Below are 19,255 nucleotides of genomic sequence, written 5' to 3' on the forward strand. Positions count from 1 at the left end.
TTTCTTTTTCCGGTGTGCTATTCTTTCGCATGGGAAGCTGGCTGGCGGTAAAAAGAGTCATCTATCCTGTCTCCTGCATGACTGGATCCTGTACATTATGGGAATTCCAATCCCTTCGATTCACCTGGTGTCTTTTTTCGAAATTTCCCTTATTGTTTTCTTCTCCGCTGTTTTACTCTTCTCCAGTTAGACATCGGGCAAAATCGTTTTGCCCCTGCGATCCAGATATAGAGCTGTTCTCAGATATCTATTGAATGCATACAAAATCAATATTAATGGAAGCTTTCTGGTCCTTTGAGTCCTTTGATCCTACTGGTTGTATATCTCTAGTTGAACAGATGGACTTAGTAATTCCTATTCATATGGACTTTACATCCATTTCATCACTCCGGGTTAAGAATCTCATCCTCCCAGTTCCCACTACTCCTTCCGGCACCTTCCTTTGTAGGATTGTCGAGATACTGCCCATACTCTTCCCACAATCCCCCAACCCCAACCCCGAAAAGACCCTCCCAGAATCCAATACTCTGTTTATCCACATCCTTCCCCTCCCGTTCACCAACATACCCAACTCTCAAAAGCCGATCATTCAGCATCCCCACTGCACCCCTCCCAACTCTAACATCCTCAAGCCACGCCAGGAAATACGCCGTATGCTGATACCCCATATCCCACTTCGGCGGCCTCTCCGCCGCAGACAGAGGACGTTTCCAGTGCGGCGGCTCCAAACCAGCCTTGAGCCTCACGAAGTCAGCTATGCCCTCGATTAGTCCACCCGGAGGACGGGGAATGTCCCCGTCACCATTTTCGTGGGAACTAGGCGGCGCGGTGTGTTGATAGCAATGCACAAGCTCGTGGGTCAAGACTCCGACTAGCTCATGGAGCGGGTCATCTTTCGCAGATGGACCGGATGTACAGTGCTGGATGTACGGGAGCGAGACGTGGATTTCCTTGTGCGCGTCGTCGAGCTCTGTGCCTGTTGTATAGGCCACCCCACTGTAATCGCGGAGGAAGACTGTTACGGATCTTGTTGGCGGAATGCTTGGTGTGAAGGTTGGTCGGTGGGAGGTCGCGGACTTTGGGGGTGAAGTATATAGGTATTTTACGATGTTTGCTAGGGCTTTGTCGAGTGTTGATGCGAGGTCTGGAATCAAGGTGAGGAAGGCACCTGAGGCTGGATGGCGTAGGTCTTCCACGTGCAGGCGCAGCTTTGGCTGAGGGATTGGTGAAGTGAGATTGGATACCAAGTTTGTTTGCCTTTCTTCTTTGCTAGAAGTGTTTGACTCTTGCTCTTTGGTGTTGTCTTTGGGGATGGCGGAGGGATGAGGTGCGGGGGCGGAGCTCGTCATAGTGTATTTGGGTATTTGGTTTAATTGATAGCGACTGACTAGGAGCAGATCTTTTATGGAGTTCTTTGACTTTCTGTATTTGTCTGAGGTGTATGAAAGTCTAGGTTTGCTGAGGACGGGGGTTCTAAGAGCTAACGGTTATGCTGACTAGATCGGCATTCGCCCTAGGGCCCGATGCATGGTCTATGAACTCCTACCTATATATACATACATATATTGCATTATAAACCATCCAACCCTTCAAACGCGGTCATCTCGGTAAACTTGAAGGCTGCAGTTTAGCACCCTCAAATACGCACCTTGTCGGCGCCGGTGATCCTTAACAGATATCATGCTCCACTTTGGCGATCTCGTGGGGTGCTAGGACGCTTTGATTCACGTTGATTGGAGTGAAAAAGAAATGTATGGGGTAAGATGTAATCGATTGGATGTCAATTGAGCCTTATATTGATCCTTAACGCGTGTTGGACAATGCAGTGAACATCTTGTAGTCATAGTATGGCTTTGATTGCTATTTTTATACCTTGCTTGTAGAACAATATGGAAAAATTCCGATTCAGGTATTTCTACTTAGCAAACATAAGTATTGACATTGAGATGTTGTAAACATGACGCTGTTGGTTGCCCATTGCGACGAGTGATCCCCAGTTAATAAACAAATCAGTGTTGGGCTCTTAATATGTGTGTTTTGGGCACAACCTCGCCATATTAGACCGGTGTAGATAGGAATAGACAGGTAACAACCTCGGTACATATGAAATAGCAGCTTCCCAATAAAAGCCAAAAGGAAGGGCAACCCCTTTTAATATCCCTCTACATCCCTCGCGCTTATCGTCACGCGCTTATCGCCCCTTGTTTTCACTCCGTCCGCTTTTCAACATCCCACCATATCGAGGTCAACTTTGCGCTCTTCCTCATACTTGGCTTTGTCGCTCTCATCGGATTCTGTACGTTATGACCCATCTATTTCGTCTCTGAACCCTTCGTGATGCTCCTCGCCATTCTTCTATTCCCGATATCCTATGCCCTTTTGCGACGATCCTACCCCATAACTATTTGATGCTCTCACTACCCACACGCGTCCATGTTATCTTTTTTTTTTTCTTTATCTTTACCTTTATCGCAATCGCAATTTCTCTGTTTTTTCTAGCTCTTACTCTCTTGCGCTGGCAGAATCTGCTGCTAACTTTCATCGTGGCTAGTGACAAATCGAAATCCGAGTCTGTTCTCCTATCCGCCATTGGCCTTGTCGCATTTTGATTCCCCTGGATCGTCCGTTACGTACACTCTCGTTCTTCTGTCCATTCCCTTCGGTGTCTGACCCGAGTTGAGATCGATCTCTCGGTGTTGACAATGGAGGCGAAGGCAGCGGAGCTACTGGCGGCCTTCAAGAATCCCAACTTGTCTGTTGATTCAAAGATCGCCTACCTATCTAGTGTCAAGTCCGATATTAAACAGAAAAATGTCCCCGAGGGAGCGATTCGCACCATTTTCGAAACATTGCGCCTCGCCCTCGGCTCCCAGCACTACTCTGTTCTCGGGGCGGGGTTCTCCACACTTGGCCATCTCTTGAAGCGTCTTGCAATTCAAGAGCAGGAGCAATGGATTGTCCACCACGCCCAAGCCTTGTATCCTATTCTCCTGGATCGTCTCAATGACCCCAAAGAACGTATAAGAGCCCAGGCCGCATCCATATTCACCGAACTGTGGCCATTTGCAGGCAACGAAGTCGAATATCATGTTCTGGAAGTTGCACTGGTTGGGAAAAATCACAGAGCGAAAGAAATGGGCATGCTTTGGTTGGCAAATGTAGGCTCATGCACCCTGCAAGGCTTGTCTCAGCTACTAATCTCGACCTACAGATGACGAAGAACCATGGTTTGTTGTTCCGCCAATATGTTCCTTCCCTGGTTTCGTGCTTAGAGGACGCCGATAGCGCCGTTAGAGATACGGCGAAGTTGGTCGTGATCGATCTGTTCCGGTAAGTGAAGCCATCCCTATAACCATGATATTTATTGAATGCCGCTAACCAGACTCAGAAACGGCCCCGCGAGAGCGAAGTCGGACCTGCAAAAGCAAATGGCGACACGCGGTGTGAGGAAATCCATCGCAAATGCTGTCCTCTCGGGTATTGGTTTAGGATCCGTTGAACCCGACACTGCATCCTCTACGCGTCCAATGTCTCGGGCTGAACGCTCGATTTCGGTGATGTCGTCACGTTCACATGCTATGGAACAGACTGATGATGGTTAGTATTTTATTTTCTATATATATTTTGAGAGATTTCCGCTGGTTGTGCTAACCTAATTGCAGAAATGGAGCCTGTAAAGAGCCGTCCAGCTTCCAGAGCTCATCGTGAACGACCGACAGCCTCTTCCACGCCTACAGAGCCACCAATTGTTAACAGACCCCGCACACCGGCCCCGACGCCAGCACCACAGCAACCGTTGCCAGACGATGATGGCTTGGAACCGTTCGATGTTGCCTCAGCGAGGGATGTCGATGATCTTGTGCGCGATATGCTCCCCTGGTTCGAAGGAAAGGAATCCGAGGACAATTGGTCAAAGCGTGAAAAGAATGTGATTCTTTTCCGCAGACTGACTCGAGGAAATGCGCCACACGACTTCTCCCAGACCTATATCAATGCAGTAAAGACACTCCTTGACGGTATCTTGAAAGTTCTCAACTCTCTACGAACCACAATGTCTAGCAACGCCAGTCTTTTAATTCAAGATATTGCCCGAACATGTGGCCCTAGAATTGACTCAATGGTCGAGATTATTATGCAGAACCTGTTGAAGCTCTGCTCGGCGTTGAAAAAGATTGCCGCCCAAAACGGAAATGCCACTGTCGAAGTCGTCATTCAAAATGTTTCATTTAGCATTCGCCTGCTACAGCATGTCTCTTTCGCGGCACAGGATAAAAACGTTGGAGTGCGCCTGTTCGCTGCGGGGTGGCTAAAGGTTTTGATCAACCGCCAAGCTCATCATAAAAGCGCAGTTGAACATGGTGGTGGCCTTGATCTCATTGAGAAATCGATTATGAAAGGATTGGGCGATGCGAACCCTGGTGTGCGCGAAGCATCGCGGAGCACCTTTTGGACGTTCTATGGTGTGTGGCCGGAACGAGCCAATGTGATAGCAGACACCCTCGACCCCAAGTCGCGGAATTTGCTGGAAAAAGATTCATCGAACCCCAACCCCCCTTCAAAAGGTGCAGCTTCATTGCCTGCAAAGAGCCCCGCTAAGAGTCGCTCCGCTTTACAAGAAGCTATTGCTGCTCGGAAGAGGGCCCAGATGCCTTCTAGACCCGAGTCGGCCCAGCCAACCTTTGCTGAGGCGAAGCCATCGGCCCCTGCCTCGAAGTCCACTCGGAGTGTCCCAACTGGGGCCCCACTCTCGTCTCTCTCTTCTGCGCCTATGAGACCTGCCATGAAGCCTCGACGGGCAGAAATTAGTCGTCCTGCAACCGCAGACCCCTATGCTCGTCGCCCTGAGTCACGAGCCCAGTCTAGTAGTACCCAGTCTACCCAATCTACCCGGCAAGCGACCACTTCCCCAAGGGCTGTGAGGTCAAAGCCATCAACGCCTACATCAAAGGCCACCCTAACCGCGCCTCGCACTCGCCCGCATGAATCGACACAAGCTGCTACAACGAAGGGCAGACCGAAGAAACTCGATTTGTCCAAGTCCAAGTCTCACAATGATCTTATGGCCGCGAGTCGTGCTCGCAGCGACTCAAACGAAAGCCTGGCCAATCAGCCATCCGCAAGAACCCCCCGTCAGGAAAGCTACCTCAGTGCATCCGAGGATCAACGCTCCCCCGCATCCGTCATGTTGGAAAGCCCTCCCCTCAATCCATCACAGCCTCTTCTGTATGCAGCACCGAATGGTCCTCACGCAGACTCAGTCCCTGTTGAAGAACCAGAACCGATAATATTGGAGGAACCTGTTGTTGCCGCACCTCCACCTCGTATCCCCGAACCGAATCGTGCTGTATCTCCCGCGCCAGTATCTCCTGCTCGCCAGCATCCAGATCTGGACTTCGGTTCTGGTCCTGTATCTGCTGCCAAAGCCCAGCCTGAGTCAATGGTGATCTATGAAGATCCTACTACGCCCACTGTAGACAGACACGAGACTCCTGACTACGCCGCTTCGGTGGGGCATTTTACCCCCGCAAAGTCGTCTCCCAGCCGTCTTGATGAATCTGAACATGGCGAAACAGCAGAGGCTCAACCTATCTCCGAAGATACCTCAGTCCCGGTAGTGGCTCCAGCTAGGATGCCTACACCTGATTTGGCCCCTAGGCAGGAATCTAGTATGAACTTTGAAGTTCGGACTCCCTCTCCAACACGCCGGGCGCCGCTTCAACCAAGCCCGTCACCAACGAGGGGCCGTGTCCAGCCAGCGGCTTCTAATATTATGGGCATTGAGGCCGTGCTTCCCCAAGAGCATCATATCGGAACGAACGGGGCCGGTGGCAACAATGAGAATGCGACTCCACACCTGGCCAAGATTGTAGACTTGCCTGCGGTCCCGCGGTCTGCAGCTAAGCCTAGTGCCCTCGAAGAAGTGACGGCAAACGAACCTACACCGCGTTCGCCAGAAGCGAGACAGAGATCATTTGAGTCGATACCTCCATCACTCTCCCAGTCTACGTTGTCCCAATCAACAATGTCTGAAGATTCCACACGACGCAGTCGAAAGTGGGTTGATCGTCACCGCAGCCCTAGCCCGCGTTCGAAGGACCCGGCCAATGCTAAGGAAATGATCCATAAAGGCCTTGCTCGTATTGTCTCGAGAACCATGGAGCCCTCGGGATATCGGAAGCTACAGGGACTCATCCAATACCACGGCGATGACATTATGTCCCAAAGCCAGGACTACAATGCATTGCTGGAAGCCCTATTTGCGGAACTGGAGGCGACCCCTTCGAACCGCAAGGATCATGACGTGAAAACCCAAGTTTTGGCCACTATCCGTTCCATGCTCCTACGGACCCGCGAGCATTTCCACCCCCATGACACTCGTGCTATGGCATCTATTATCCGTGCCCGCCGCCACTACGAGTCCACTTCGCACTTCGTCACCTGCCTAGAGGAAGTGGTAGACAAACTGGTCTTTTTGACCTTGCCCCAGACGGCGATCGTCGGTGTTCTGCAGGGATTGGATCTTGGAGCAGACGCAGAGAATGATGAGACGTACCGGTCCACTATAATGGGCCTGAGTACTATCCAGCAGTCACTATCGCGCCCCGGTGTTGATATCGACGATGAACTCCTGGCTCGCATTGGTGCTGTGGTGATGCAACAGCTTGGACATCCCCGACCCGGCGTCAGGAAGAACGCCACTGAACTCTGCACATTCTTGAACATCACCTTTGGATCCGAGCGAGTACAAAAAGTCACCCAGCCTCCTCGTGAAGGATCCCTTAACCTCCTGACCTACTTCATGGCCCGACGGACCCAGTAATTGTTTCTTTTCTTTTTTTATCCGCTTAGGACTACATGTGTATGTGTTTAATTACCCTCGGTAGCGTGGTGGCGTGTCAGGCCGTGGGATTTCCGGTGTACATAGGTTCTTGTTCCATATTTTATTTTGAAAATTCATGTTTGTATGTTTATTTCCTTGCCAGTATATGAGTCTTTTCCGTATGGCCCCAGACTCAATCCCTATTAGAGCTAGTAGGAGCACCCTCTCTGTTCTGGCAACCCACCACCAGATATAAACCAAGCTAGCGAGATACAAAGACTCTCTTTGTGTTATCTCATAAGACTTAATATACTTTATTGACGCAAACAAAGAGGAACATGCCTTGTACAAAGGCATTGTGGGCTTAGGATGAAAATCTGCTTTTTTGATAGATACAAAGACGACAAAGAGCATCTTTAAGATCAAATACAGTATCGACACTCAAAATGTCAAAGTGAACAGTACATGATGGCCATATAAACCGTCCTCTTCGCCCCGAATACTATATCTCATCAGCGTCCACCTTTGACTAACCAAGCCACCAGCTCTCTTCTCATACTACCTAAAAATTCTCAACAACCAAGAAGTTCCAAACAAGCTTGCAATCATGGCGATTTGGAAGCGTGAAAAGGATCAAAAGCAGACTCAACGCTTCCCAATCGAGGTAGCGGAAGCCTTCGAGCCCGAGGATGATCTTCTTCGTCAAGCGCAGCGAACCGGCTCTCCACCTGGCAATCTCCTTTGCATGTACCCAGACGCTGCACCAGGAACCAGCCTTAACCAGTTCCGTTTCCAGCTCCACCGCGAAAACGGGGTTCAGCCCGGTCTTGTCGGTTACCTGGAGAAGTATGTCGGTGCTGCACACTTGGTCTGGAGCATGTGCGCTCTTCTTGCAGATAGCGGTATTGATCCAGAGTGGAAAGATACATTTGAGGTGTGGCGCCCACAGTGGAGACAGTTCGCTACGAGCTTTGAAATCCAAGGAAATACTTCACGCACTTTAAATGTTCCCCCTCGCCAGTTAGTATCATGTGGATTCAGGCGCCTAACAGCCTTGATACGTATAAGCTTTATGCTGTTAATCACAAGGAGAATAAGCGTGATCGGGATGCTCTAGATGATCTCTGGAAGTGGATGCTTGATGTGCCACCCGAGGCGATTGTTAATGGAGTTTATATCATTAAGCTTGGGGTTGAGCCTTGGTTCCCTGGTGAGTAGAGAGTATTTCATGGCTCTAGTAGTACGTATGAGTAGTCGTTTACTGTTTTATTTGGCTATATTTTTCTCTTTTTTCTTTTATATTTTGGTGCATGATCTACGAGATGCTTAGTGGAATCGAAATAGACCAAAAACCAATGTCAATTATGTTCGAATTTGAAATTTCAAGTCTATAGGTAGGTTTGCTGTAAAATTGCAATGTAGTAGAGACAGAGTAAGCAAAAAAAAATACAAAAGCGCTTCGTTGTCCACTCTTATATGAATGGTTGTACTATGGATGCATGGCCCCGGGGCCCGGTCCAGGGGATAATGCCCAGGTGGATGGGCATAGTTATATCGTTACCTAAGCATATGATCTCCAGGCATAGACACGTGACATGATCCACCTTCCCCTGTTGGTAATATCTGTGTCCGTTCTCAACGCGGATTCTGGTTCCCGAGATTTTTATAAACCAACTCCCTCGGATGAGGGGTTCGCGGGAGTGCGGGTAAGAGACGAGCTCAGTTCTTCTAGTAGCCCTACGGATTTGTTTGAATGACAGGAGAGCTTCGGGTTTCGGTTTCCAGATTTGTACTCCAGAATTCTGATAAAATAGCTGTGTAAAACCCTAGAAAAACTAGGTACATTTTGTCTAATTTCATTTACTAGAATACAATCTACAATATTTCTTGCAATCCGTTGAACATAGAAACTATGTCTAACCTCCCCCAGGTCCGTTGGGGTATCATTGGTAAGTCTGAATTTATTCCTGAAGGCTCTTGGACTTCGAGGTTGATGTTTGATGTGCGGTAATCTAACGCCTTCCATCAGCTACTGGCATGATATCCTCATGGTTTGTGGAGGATCTGGTTCTCGACTGGCCGGAATCCAAAGTAGAGCATGTTGTCCAAGCTATTGGTACTTCAAACATTGAAAAGGGTCAGGAATTTGCGACCAAGTACTGCCCAAAACAAAGCCCAAAGGTCTATAGCTCTTATGAAGAAGTCTATCGCGATGCAGATGTGGATATTGTATATATCGGAACCCCACACGGGTTCCATTATCGTGATTGCCTGGAAGCGATCTCTGCCGGGAAGAATGTCTTGTGCGAGAAATCTTTCACTCTGAATGCCAAACAGTCAAGGGAGATATTCAACGCCGCTCGTGAAAAGAATGTATACGTGGCTGAAGCTATGTGGCTCCGACATCGACCTCTTTTCATCGAACTCCAGCGATTGCTCCACGAAGAGAAGATCATTGGGGATGTCTTCCGGGTGTTCTCGGATTTTGCATCTGGTGTTGATGTTGCCTCACTTCCATCCACATCCCGATACCGCAATCTCGCATTAGGAGCGGGGTCATTGTTAGATATTGGGGTGTATTCACTTACCTGGGCGAGATTGGCGCTGGGTGGGAGTGCACCCGATCAGGCAGAGATGCCGCGGATTCTGGCTGCGCAAACCCATGAAGAAGGGGTTGAAGTGACCACCAGTGTGGTCTTGCAGTATCCCTCGACTGGAAAGCAGGGTATCGTTACTTCAACCACCAAAGCCCTCGGTGCTCCTGGTGAAGTCTTTGCTGTTATACACGGAACCAATGGTTACATTGAGGTAGAAGGTAGGACGCCATCTGCGCCGGAATCTTTTACTGTGTGGACGAAGCAGGAAGGGAATCCCGATCGTGCATATTTCCCCAGGGAGATCTGTCAAGGGAAAAAATATGAGTTTCCGACTCTGGGACGTGGTTTTGTCCATGAGGCTGAACAAACGGCACTTGATATTCTCGAAGGCAGGAAAGAGAGCAGGGTCATGCCGTGGGCTGAAACACTGTATATGATGGATATCATGGATGAGATCAGACGGCAGGGTAACACAATCTATCCTGGAGAGTGAGGAGACTTGGAATCTGTTTCGCTGACAGCTCTGTCCGGGTGCTGTTCTGTTTCAAACTCATATAAAGATATACTCTGCAAAATGAGCTCTAGTAGTAATATACTACCACTGACATAAATGTATACTGCACTCCATACGCATGTAGAACCCCTAAGAGTATCCAGTGGCGGCGAACGATTAGTTCTCACTCATGTTCCTTAATGTTTTCTTTTCCTATCGTTAGAAATCCACGGGTACCCAGACTTTGTTATAATTCGAATTAGGAACTAGTACTTCTTTGAATTGCTCTTCTTTCTATATTCTAGTAGTATAAGAATTGGGGACTTGGCTCGACGACGTCTTTCGACGTGAAAGTAGTATGGGAGCATCTTGTCTCGATATCTGCTACACCAGACCCAAGGAATGTACGAAGACTTGCAATTTCCATATCAGCCTGTCCCCACATCACAGGCTTTTCTGCAGCATCGATGTCATCTGGTGGCGGATGGCAAGCAGCACTGATGGCTGCGCTACAGTTCATTGCAATCGGCATGGCAGCCGATTTGAACTTCCGAAACATCAAAATGAGAACGACCACGACAACAATCAGCCAGGGTATAACCATAATCCTCAAACCAACAGATGAAGTACCCACACCATGTAATGCTCGGCTGCGATCTAGATTACCCTGAACATCTCGGGGGATGATTTGCACGAATGACAAGGCCTCAGAGGCAAGCCAATGGGCAAGAGTGGACAGCACAACAAACGGCACACTGTACCGGTATGGTATAGAGAGATAGTATGTCGAGCGCTGTTCTCCAGTGGGAAATGAGACCCGAAGGGGCTTGCGTTCGACGCCGAAATCGTTGTATTCGGCGGCAAGCAGCATTCGAGTGAGAGTGTTGTTGTAGACCGCATAGATTATTGTAATCACAGCCTGTGGGACGTTCACAGCCAATACGGTAGCCATGAATCCCATATATGCCAATGGGTAGAACCGAGTATGGTACAACGAAGTGAGTTTCTGTTCCCATGATGACATGCCATCTGAATTTAGATCTGCAGGCTGGCTAATGCCAAAAATAGAGGTATTATAACCCAAGGCGAGACCCGCCATGACAAGGAGAGCGACTTTGAAGAACAGAAGGAAAGCATACAATCGACGGGGTAGGGCAGCTGACCATCTTTGTCGGACCGTGCCGATCCTTTTTGGTTGTGGAGTTGGGCTCTGTCCCAAGCGGAATGGCACTGCGCGGGAGAATATAGATACCCAGGGGTAGTCATTAAAACGATGCAATTCTTTTGGCTGTCCTTTATTAACTCGAGCCATGAGACAGTTATTGGCCGTGTAAGGATCGGGACATGTCAGAAATGACTTGAGGGCATCGCCAACTGTCAGAAGAATCTCCGACCGGCGCTCGAGGGCAGTGATGAGCATGCATATTAGCTTCAATGCAATACAGCCCATGACCACCAGACCAATGGGCAGACTGCATCCAAGCTGACAAGTTGGAGTAACTGGTCGACTGAAGCAATCATGAACCAGAAAACTGTCGATGTCGCTAGTCGGCGGCCAAATTGTATAGTTACCCCTGTATTCATGTATTGCACAAGTCAATTCGGTGCCCTCATAGGTACTGTCGGTAGAGAGATCACCACCGGAATTCAGTCCAACCCGGCATGACCAGGCCGTTAAATTTGAGGAAAGATCCGGGCTCAAGAAGACGACCGTGGATCGGGCGGTTTGATAAGCGCCACTATAGGCTTCCATACAAGTAGCATTGCTCATTTTCTCGAGCTTACCGGATATGAGATCATCATATAGGCTGCTCGCGTTCATGCCAACTACATGGTGGAAGTTGGAGGGGATATCAAAATTAGACAAGTCTGTGTGGTTATTCCCAAAAGCCATCGGGGCAACAACAGCCCCAAAATCATTGGCGTTGATTGAAACGTATATGAAGGAGTTGTATCTGAAGACGTTGTATATTAGCCGGAGCTCTTCTGCCCGTCACAACAAGAAACATACATCATCTGAACTGGCAAAGATGTCCCAAGAATCAACAGCCATAGTGTCTTGCGCCAGAAGGGCGCGTACCAGACGTTGGTAAAACTGGAGGATCCAATCGATACCCACACCCGTTGAGCGTGAGCAATATCGATTCTTGCGCGTGACGGCGCAGCGAGGATTTGATTACAGTAACTGCTTGTTGCAGTCAAAGTCAAAACGATGATGTTGACAAGAATATGGAGGCCGGTCGCGATTTGGTTCGCCTGGTGGCAAGTGCCTTCATAGACAACGGCCGACGAGGAACCCCATCCATAGCCACCAGAAGCAGCTTTTGAGGCCAATTTGACTGTGAGAATAACATGGGCGAGTAGCGCCAGTGCGACTCCCAACGCGCAAAGTAACAGCCCAGTAATCCATCTTTTCTTGGTCGGTGGTAGTGGTTGGGGTGATGGAGTACACTTCAAATCGTCATCTGCCGCCGCTTCACAATCCGGGGTATCACAGTCGTTGACCTGTTGGTATGCCTTTTGGTCTATAATCGAAGGCTGCCTTCAACGAGAAGCAGTTTGTTAGTGGCGATCGCAACGCAGATCTGCGAATGTTTGTTCGACGCTCACTTGGAAAGTCGCAATGTATCAAGTGGGATAGGTTCCTCCTCCCTATTAATTAAATGCTCTCGCGAGGTATGGAGGAGAGATGCCGAGGCATCGCTCTCGAGCAAGCCCGTCATTTCATATGACCGTAAGAACCATTGGGAAACATTCCGTTAGCAAGGGCGCATACCTTCAATTTTATTGTTAAATTATAATTTTGAATACCCTGGTTCCTAGCTGTGTTGGGGGCCAAAAGTGAGCGTCCTTCAGGAAATTGGTGGCTGGCCCTCACACCGCGGGCTGAAGACTGTCGATTGGGCAGCAAAGCGGGTCATCATTGAGGCATTGGCCCTTTGATCGTCCGAGTCTTACCCTCCACAGCCCATGGCGGGTTTGAAGGGTCGTTCAGATTGGCCTTCATTCTCCACAGTCCCCGTATAGCTGCGCCTTGCGAAAAGGCTTGATTGGTATTATTAGCCTGTCCACGAACACCTTCAGGGTAGGATAGTGGTGGAACTAGGGTGTCTGCCTTTGGCCATGACCATAGTCCCAGGGGAGAAATCATGTGAGTGACTGGAGATATCTTCATCTTTTGGCCTGGGTTATAGTCAAATTTAATCACTTATTGGAACAAAATTCTACCCGAATAAAAAGAGTATACAAGAGAGAACGGAGTAACTAACTAGTTAACTCGAGGTAACTGATGGTTGACATGTTCGATATGTTTGCTTCAGGCTTCACTGTTGCAAAGCGGACCTCGCTCCTTGATCTCTCACAACAGAATTTAGGGTCGTATCTTCCCCCTACTTTGTAGATTTTCTAAACACATGCCCTAAGAAAAGGGGGCAAAAAAAGAAATCTCAGGTTTGGTTTTTAGGAATAGCCGAACGCGGGGGTCGAACCCGCAGCCTTAAGATTAAGAGTCTTACGCTCTACCGATTGAGCTAGCCCGGCCGGGCTGTTGAATGACGGTGCGATATAATGCATGACTAACGATTCTCTCATCTGGGGCATTTCAGATTGGGGAAGCAGAAGCTTCCCAGTTGAACTATGAACGTGAACCGAGAAGGCGAGACTCCGATCACTGTGTAGGGAACAGAATTTCCATGTTGTTAGATTCGCCGAACCGACTCCAGCCAGTGAATGTATTCGCAGCGCGAATCCAGTAGCCTCCAGACCCATTCTTCATGACAACAGCAACAGGTGCTATCTTGAGGTCCCATTCGTTCACAATCATAGAATTGACAAATATGACTGACACCTTTTGACCTCTAAGATTGGCGCCGGAAAAATCCAGACCTGTATAATCGAATGTTGTCCAGTGAGATACCACAGCACACGCAAGGTTTCCAGAGCCGCGCAGAGCTAATGTGAGAGTCTTTGATGTATGATCTTCCGAGAACCGAAGACTCTGGCAGACAGATCCGGTAGATGTATATTGCAGTGTTGTGAGGCGTATATCCCGAGCAATCTCAGCAACCGACTCTTCTTTCAGCTGCTGAACAGAGAATTTACACCGGAGGGCACCAACACTACAGCGAATGTAGTATGTTCCAGCCTTTGGGGGCTCAAGAAAGCGACGGAAATTGATAACCCCAAGGTAGTCCACTGGATTGGGGGACGTAGCTGCAGGTTGATGGGAATAGATGGATTTCAGATACCATGCGGCGATAATGTCGTTTCGTGTGAGTTGAATCTCGGGGGAACAGTCTTTCAGCTCTCCCTGGGATTTGACCCGTAATTCGTCGACCCATGCGCCTGGAATGTAGATAAACTTGGTTGTAAGCTCCTCAAGGAATCCAAACTTCATGGCAAGGAGCGTTAGTAGCACATGCCACACAGTCATTGCTAGCTTAAATATCCCACTGTCGTAATTCTGCGCATGCGTCTGGGAGTAAAAACTGGATTCAGTTTCGGTGCACTCATTTTTGACTTTCATCAGATCAGACATGCGGACATCCCCAGCGTCAGGCGGAAGCGCAAACAAAGGAATTGGCTTATTGGACAGTAGGACACAGAATGCTTTAACCACTTCCCAGCAATCATTGCCGTCACAAATATGGTGCGCGATTCCAAAACACAGTAAAGTAGCATCTTGTAGGAGAGTAACGCGAAGGCGGAAACTGTTTGCGGGGTTGGGGGGACGTCGAATATGAATTTCTCGTCAACTGCGGAGATTTCTGGGCTTTTCATAATGTTTGGCTCGTTGCTATTTTGGTCGTGATGGATAGGAAGACATGTAGCCAGTGACTGGTTAATCGCCCTGCTGGTGTAATCAACAGTACTGCCACAGGTGAAGGACCATGGTTTTGTCTAGAAAGGACATAAGCAGGCCATAGTAGTGGTAAAACGAACTCACGTCTTTGATCAAATCACCACCAAGTATTGGCCATAATCCAACCAACTCGGTGAGTTTCCCCTTCAAAATTGCCGAATCAAGCACGGCATCGACAATCAAGCCCGCATAAATGGTACTGTAATTTCCCAGACAGCTGACACCTTTGCAAGTGTATTTCGAAGAACCCAGGTTTGGATCATCCATTTCCAGGTTTGAGGGGAGGTGACAAAAGCTCCGAGTGGAAAGAAGGGAGGTGAGGGCAATATTGATCCTATGTTGGGCACTTTGTGCTAGGCCGTTGTATAAAATAAAAATAAACGCCGGTGATTTTGTGTCATTTCCTCCGTCATTTACTACGAGTAACCTCGGGGTGAATATAAATCATCTTCTTGGGGGATTTAAGTTTGAAAATGTGCAACATTTGCCTGTTTTAGCCGAGAGTGGGACATATGTAGTACCGACAGCACATATCAACAAAGAGTACCGATATACTAGGAGTCTCGCCTCCTATTTACCTCTTTCACTGTCGTTTCTTGGACGCATTAACCCACGGAGTGACGCCATATATCGTTGCAAATCCCAATGTGTTGCATATGCAAACCATGATCTAAGAGTTGGACCTCCTACCTCTAGATATATATCTATGATGTAGTTGGTGAATATAATGACCCCCATAGGAAATGTGGTGATAGTCATGCCCTACGAAATACTCAAGGTTCCTTAAAACCACTCAGCTTCTTTACTAAGAACCCAGCTCGAGATATTCTACCTAGCAAGGAAGTTACAAACCGAAGCACTCTTATCACTTAAATAGCTAAGCGCTAGGCCTTTGCCCGAAGAACGTTCACAATCAGCCTATCACTTGTCACTTATAGGTGATAGGATATTTAACTGTATCAATCTCTGTTAATCAACCAGTCGAAATTCAATCAAAGCCTAATGAGAATTCGAATAACATAATTGAGTCAGAATAGTAGGATAGGACTATATGCGTGCTTCTTCCAATTGAAGCAGCAAGTCGGGTCTGTGCCCCATAAAACATGAGGATTCTAAAATATATTTACAAAAGAGTAAATGAGCCGAGCCTGCAGATGCCAAGTTTAGCAGGTTTCTAGAACCGATCGCCAGATTTTCCTGTTAAGGCTGTTCCGCTCGGCAAACCTGCCCCGAAACTGTCAACTCGGTGGATATTATTCCGATCTCCCCAAGATCTCGGGGAGGAGGCCGGGGTGACTGACGTTAGGCGACTCCACCTGAACATTGCATTGTACTCCATGTTTCCCAGCTGCCCCTCGCTCGGAGACACGCCGTGGAACTCGGCTCAGTTGCCTGAGATGGGCTTACCCGGCAAAATGGATAGAGGGGAAGACAGAGGGTTTAAAAACTACCAACAAGGGTTCCTACAAGGATCATTAAAGCAGAAAGCATACTTCCGCATCGCTGCCTGAAACATACCCTTATAACGCCTGTTTGAGTTGGCAACTAAGCAAATCTATTGACTTCAGGATGGCAACAACATTAACCGGTGGAAATCCACACATAATCCAACTGCCCAAGACACCCTCCGACGTACCCTCTCACCCGAAAAGCATCGCCCAGCAATGGCTGTCAGCTCTCGAAGTCCAGCTCTCCCATCCAGAGAACTTGAACATCAACGAGCTATTCCACGCTGAGTCCTGGTGGCGCGACATGCTAGCCTTGGACTGGGACATGCGCACCGTACACTCAGCCGCCGAGATTCAAAGCTTCCTGAGCAAACAACAAGCCACTGCACAACTGACCAAGTTAAAACTCCAAGATAACGGTAACTTTCAGCCACGCCTGGAGCAGGTCGTTGACGGATTGAGCTGGGTGTCTTCCATGTTCTTTTTTGAGACTGCCTTTGGCACTGGAACGGGCATGTTGCGTCTGACCCAGGCGGAGGATGGAGTTTGGAAGGCTTATGCTATGTACACGTCACTGCAGGAGCTGAAGTCGGCTCAGGAGCCACTTGGAAAGCGTCGGGCTGAGGGGACGACAGAGTCGATGCCTGGTGGTCTGGCTGGGGGCACGTGGATTGAGCGCAGGAACCGAAAGAAAGAATTTTTAGACGAAGAGCCCACTGCTTTGGTTGTAGGGGCGGGTAAGGGATCCCTTTGTGAGGATAACTAGCTATAATTGATATGCTAACAGACAATAGGCCAGGCTGGATTGAACATGGGTGCACGTTTACAGAGCATCGGCGTGTCGTGCTTGATTATTGACAAGAGTGAGCGCGTTGGGGACAATTGGCGTAACCGGTACCGGGTAAATAACATCGGAAGAACCTGATCTAAGTGATGGGGAGAAATGCTGATTTATCGCGATGTAGACTCTTGTTACGCACGATCCAGCCGAATTCACACACATGGCTTATCTGCCCTTCCCACAGAACTGGCCACAGTTTACACCGAAAGACAAGCTGGGTGACTGGTTTGAGGCCTACGCCAGCATTATGGAGTTGAATATCTGGATGCAGACCTCAATCATCTCAGCAGAGTACGACGAAGGTGCAGGCCAATGGACTGCTGTCCTCACGCGCGGCGATGGGTCCCAACGCACCATCCGGCCTCGTCATCTTGTATGGTGCACAGGACACTCAGGTGAAGCGAAGATTCCCTCCTTTCCCGGACAAGAATCTTTCCAGGGCAAGGTGTACCATGGCAGCCAGCACCGCGATGCGTCGGAGAGCGATGTGCGTGGCAAGAAAGTTATCGTCGTCGGGACTGGTAACAGCGGCCATGATATCGCGCAGAACTATTATGAGAACGGCGCAGATGTCACTATGCTGCAGCGCAGTGGGACATATGTTATAACTGCCGAAAAGGGTGTCTTTATGATGCACAGTGGAATGCACGAGGATGGGGGGTACGTTTTCTTATACTCACATTTCCCAGATTCACGTCATATTAACACCAACATTGTAGTCCACCAACTGAAGAATGTGATATTGCCTGCGAGAGTCTCCCCTGGCCTGTTCAATTCGCTTTAAGTGTACATATGACGAAGAAAATTGCCGACGCTGAAAAGGAGACCCTAGACGGACTCCGTCGGGCTGGCTTCGAACTTGATTTTGGGCCAGATGGAGCTGGTATTGCACGCGCATACTTTACTCGTGGCGGAGGTTATTATATCGACGTCGGGTGCAGTCAGCTTATCATCGATGGCAAGATCAAGGTCAATCACAACCCGGGTGGTATCAATGGCTTTGGGAATCGCGAGCTGCTTTTGGCCAACGGTGATTCCCTGCCAGCGGATGTTGTTGTCCTTGCCACTGGATACGATAATATGCGCACGACAGTAAGGAAGGTCTTGGGTGACAAGGTTGCGGATCGGTGTTCCGACGTTTGGGATTTGGATGCAGAAGGAGAGGTTCAAGCTGTAAGCTGTCATCTACCCATCTCGAGACTGTCACTTGTGATCTTCCCTAAATGCATGCTAATTAACCTGTTCAGATGTGGCGCCCCAGTGGTCATCCGGGCTTCTGGTACTTCGGCGGAAACCTCGCCTTATGTCGGATCTACTCCAAATTTTTGGCACTTCAGATCAAGGCTATCGAGTCTGGAATATCAAAAGGCGTACGACAGTAGGTGCAGGGGCGGGCAACATGCTTTTGCGATTTTGTAAATTGCATTGGATGCGTAATGGAAGATTGATATTAGGGATGTTATATGTCTGAATACTTCGATGGATTTTTTTCATGTTCTTTTTATATGTATACGAAGGAAGTAAACAGTATAAACCGCACGGATGACTGTTCCCTCTATAACCAGGCATTCTGATATTCTGATGTATCTATGCACTCCGATGGTGCGTCATATCCCAAATGGTGCGTCATACTATAATAGCCTCTCGGTTTCCAGCTCCTCCTCGTATGTATCGCCCGCAAATGCCCCATGAATGACAGAATATATTCCTAGGAGTGGCTGTGCGTGGGCTTTACATTCTTCTGTCAGATCGTGGTGACAAGAGTTATACATTCCACTGGGGCCTCTATCTACACCAAGCTATAAGTTCGGGCTTTATCTATCATCTGGTCAATACAGTCAACTCAACCACCTGGCGCTTCGAACCCAAGCCTAGCCGGAATGTTGCAGATTCCCAAGCACTAGGTGGTATTTAAGGGAGTAAAAATTAAAGATTTTCATTACGAGTAACGGGCGTATGACCAAGGGAACAGGGCTCACGATATGTAGATAGACCACGAAGCACCATGGAAAAAAAAATAAAAATAAAAATTACTCGTAGAGAAACAGAGAAGGGCGTGGGGGACTACTGGTTTACCCTGAGAGCAAAAGAGGGTAGTTACCAGGTCGCCATCTACAATCTTCCCTCCGCATCGTAGTGATCCATCTAGCTGACCTCCCTCCCTCAGGTTGATCTGCCATATTTTATCGTTCTCC

The 19,255-nt window shown here is 48.6% G+C and overlaps 8 protein-coding genes across 8 annotated transcripts; 5 read left to right on the forward strand and 3 right to left on the reverse strand.

Moving 5' to 3' along the window:
- Positions 1-383: 383 nt before the first annotated feature.
- On the reverse strand, positions 384-1,349 carry N7487_002505 (basic secretory family protein; the record flags this gene model as incomplete). The annotated part of the gene is made up of 1 exon (XM_056870252.1): positions 384-1,349. One exon carries the CDS (start codon positions 1,347-1,349, stop codon positions 384-386), a length of 966 nt encoding a protein of 321 aa, XP_056735036.1.
- Positions 1,350-2,112: 763 nt separating this feature from the next.
- Positions 2,113-2,609, forward strand: N7487_002506 (uncharacterized protein; the record flags this gene model as incomplete). The annotated part of the gene is made up of 2 exons (XM_056870253.1): positions 2,113-2,296; positions 2,500-2,609. Coding segments are annotated over 2 exons (294 nt in total), but the record flags the coding sequence as incomplete, so codon positions are not given.
- Positions 2,610-2,702: 93 nt separating this feature from the next.
- Positions 2,703-6,820, forward strand: N7487_002507 (uncharacterized protein; the record flags this gene model as incomplete). The annotated part of the gene is made up of 4 exons (XM_056870254.1): positions 2,703-3,158; positions 3,212-3,330; positions 3,389-3,597; positions 3,663-6,820. 4 exons carry the CDS (start codon positions 2,703-2,705, stop codon positions 6,818-6,820), a joined length of 3,942 nt encoding a protein of 1,313 aa, XP_056735038.1.
- A 607-nt stretch (positions 6,821-7,427) lies between these two features.
- N7487_002508 (uncharacterized protein) lies at positions 7,428-8,038 on the forward strand (the record flags this gene model as incomplete). The annotated part of the gene is made up of 2 exons (XM_056870255.1): positions 7,428-7,844; positions 7,910-8,038. The coding sequence occupies 2 exons, from the start codon at positions 7,428-7,430 to the stop codon at positions 8,036-8,038; spliced, it is 546 nt and encodes a 181-aa protein (XP_056735039.1).
- A 694-nt stretch (positions 8,039-8,732) lies between these two features.
- N7487_002509 (Gfo/Idh/MocA family protein) lies at positions 8,733-9,910 on the forward strand (the record flags this gene model as incomplete). The annotated part of the gene is made up of 2 exons (XM_056870256.1): positions 8,733-8,769; positions 8,850-9,910. The coding sequence occupies 2 exons, from the start codon at positions 8,733-8,735 to the stop codon at positions 9,908-9,910; spliced, it is 1,098 nt and encodes a 365-aa protein (XP_056735040.1).
- A 301-nt stretch (positions 9,911-10,211) lies between these two features.
- On the reverse strand, positions 10,212-12,633 carry N7487_002510 (uncharacterized protein; the record flags this gene model as incomplete). Its single annotated transcript, XM_056870257.1, has 3 exons — positions 10,212-11,865; positions 11,922-12,452; positions 12,521-12,633. The coding sequence occupies 3 exons, from the start codon at positions 12,631-12,633 to the stop codon at positions 10,212-10,214; spliced, it is 2,298 nt and encodes a 765-aa protein (XP_056735041.1).
- Positions 12,634-13,577: 944 nt separating this feature from the next.
- Positions 13,578-15,038, reverse strand: N7487_002511 (uncharacterized protein; the record flags this gene model as incomplete). Its single annotated transcript, XM_056870258.1, has 3 exons — positions 13,578-14,492; positions 14,552-14,809; positions 14,856-15,038. 3 exons carry the CDS (start codon positions 15,036-15,038, stop codon positions 13,578-13,580), a joined length of 1,356 nt encoding a protein of 451 aa, XP_056735042.1.
- A 1,302-nt stretch (positions 15,039-16,340) lies between these two features.
- N7487_002512 (putative flavin-binding monooxygenase) lies at positions 16,341-18,442 on the forward strand (the record flags this gene model as incomplete). Its single annotated transcript, XM_056870259.1, has 5 exons — positions 16,341-16,956; positions 17,014-17,120; positions 17,185-17,720; positions 17,780-18,233; positions 18,308-18,442. The coding sequence occupies 5 exons, from the start codon at positions 16,341-16,343 to the stop codon at positions 18,440-18,442; spliced, it is 1,848 nt and encodes a 615-aa protein (XP_056735043.1).
- Positions 18,443-19,255: the final 813 nt, after the last annotated feature.

This window comes from Penicillium crustosum (assembly GCF_028827405.1).
Source record: "Penicillium crustosum strain IBT 35664 chromosome Unknown utg000001l_segment0_segment0, whole genome shotgun sequence".
Lineage (NCBI taxonomy): Eukaryota > Fungi > Ascomycota > Eurotiomycetes > Eurotiales > Aspergillaceae > Penicillium > Penicillium crustosum.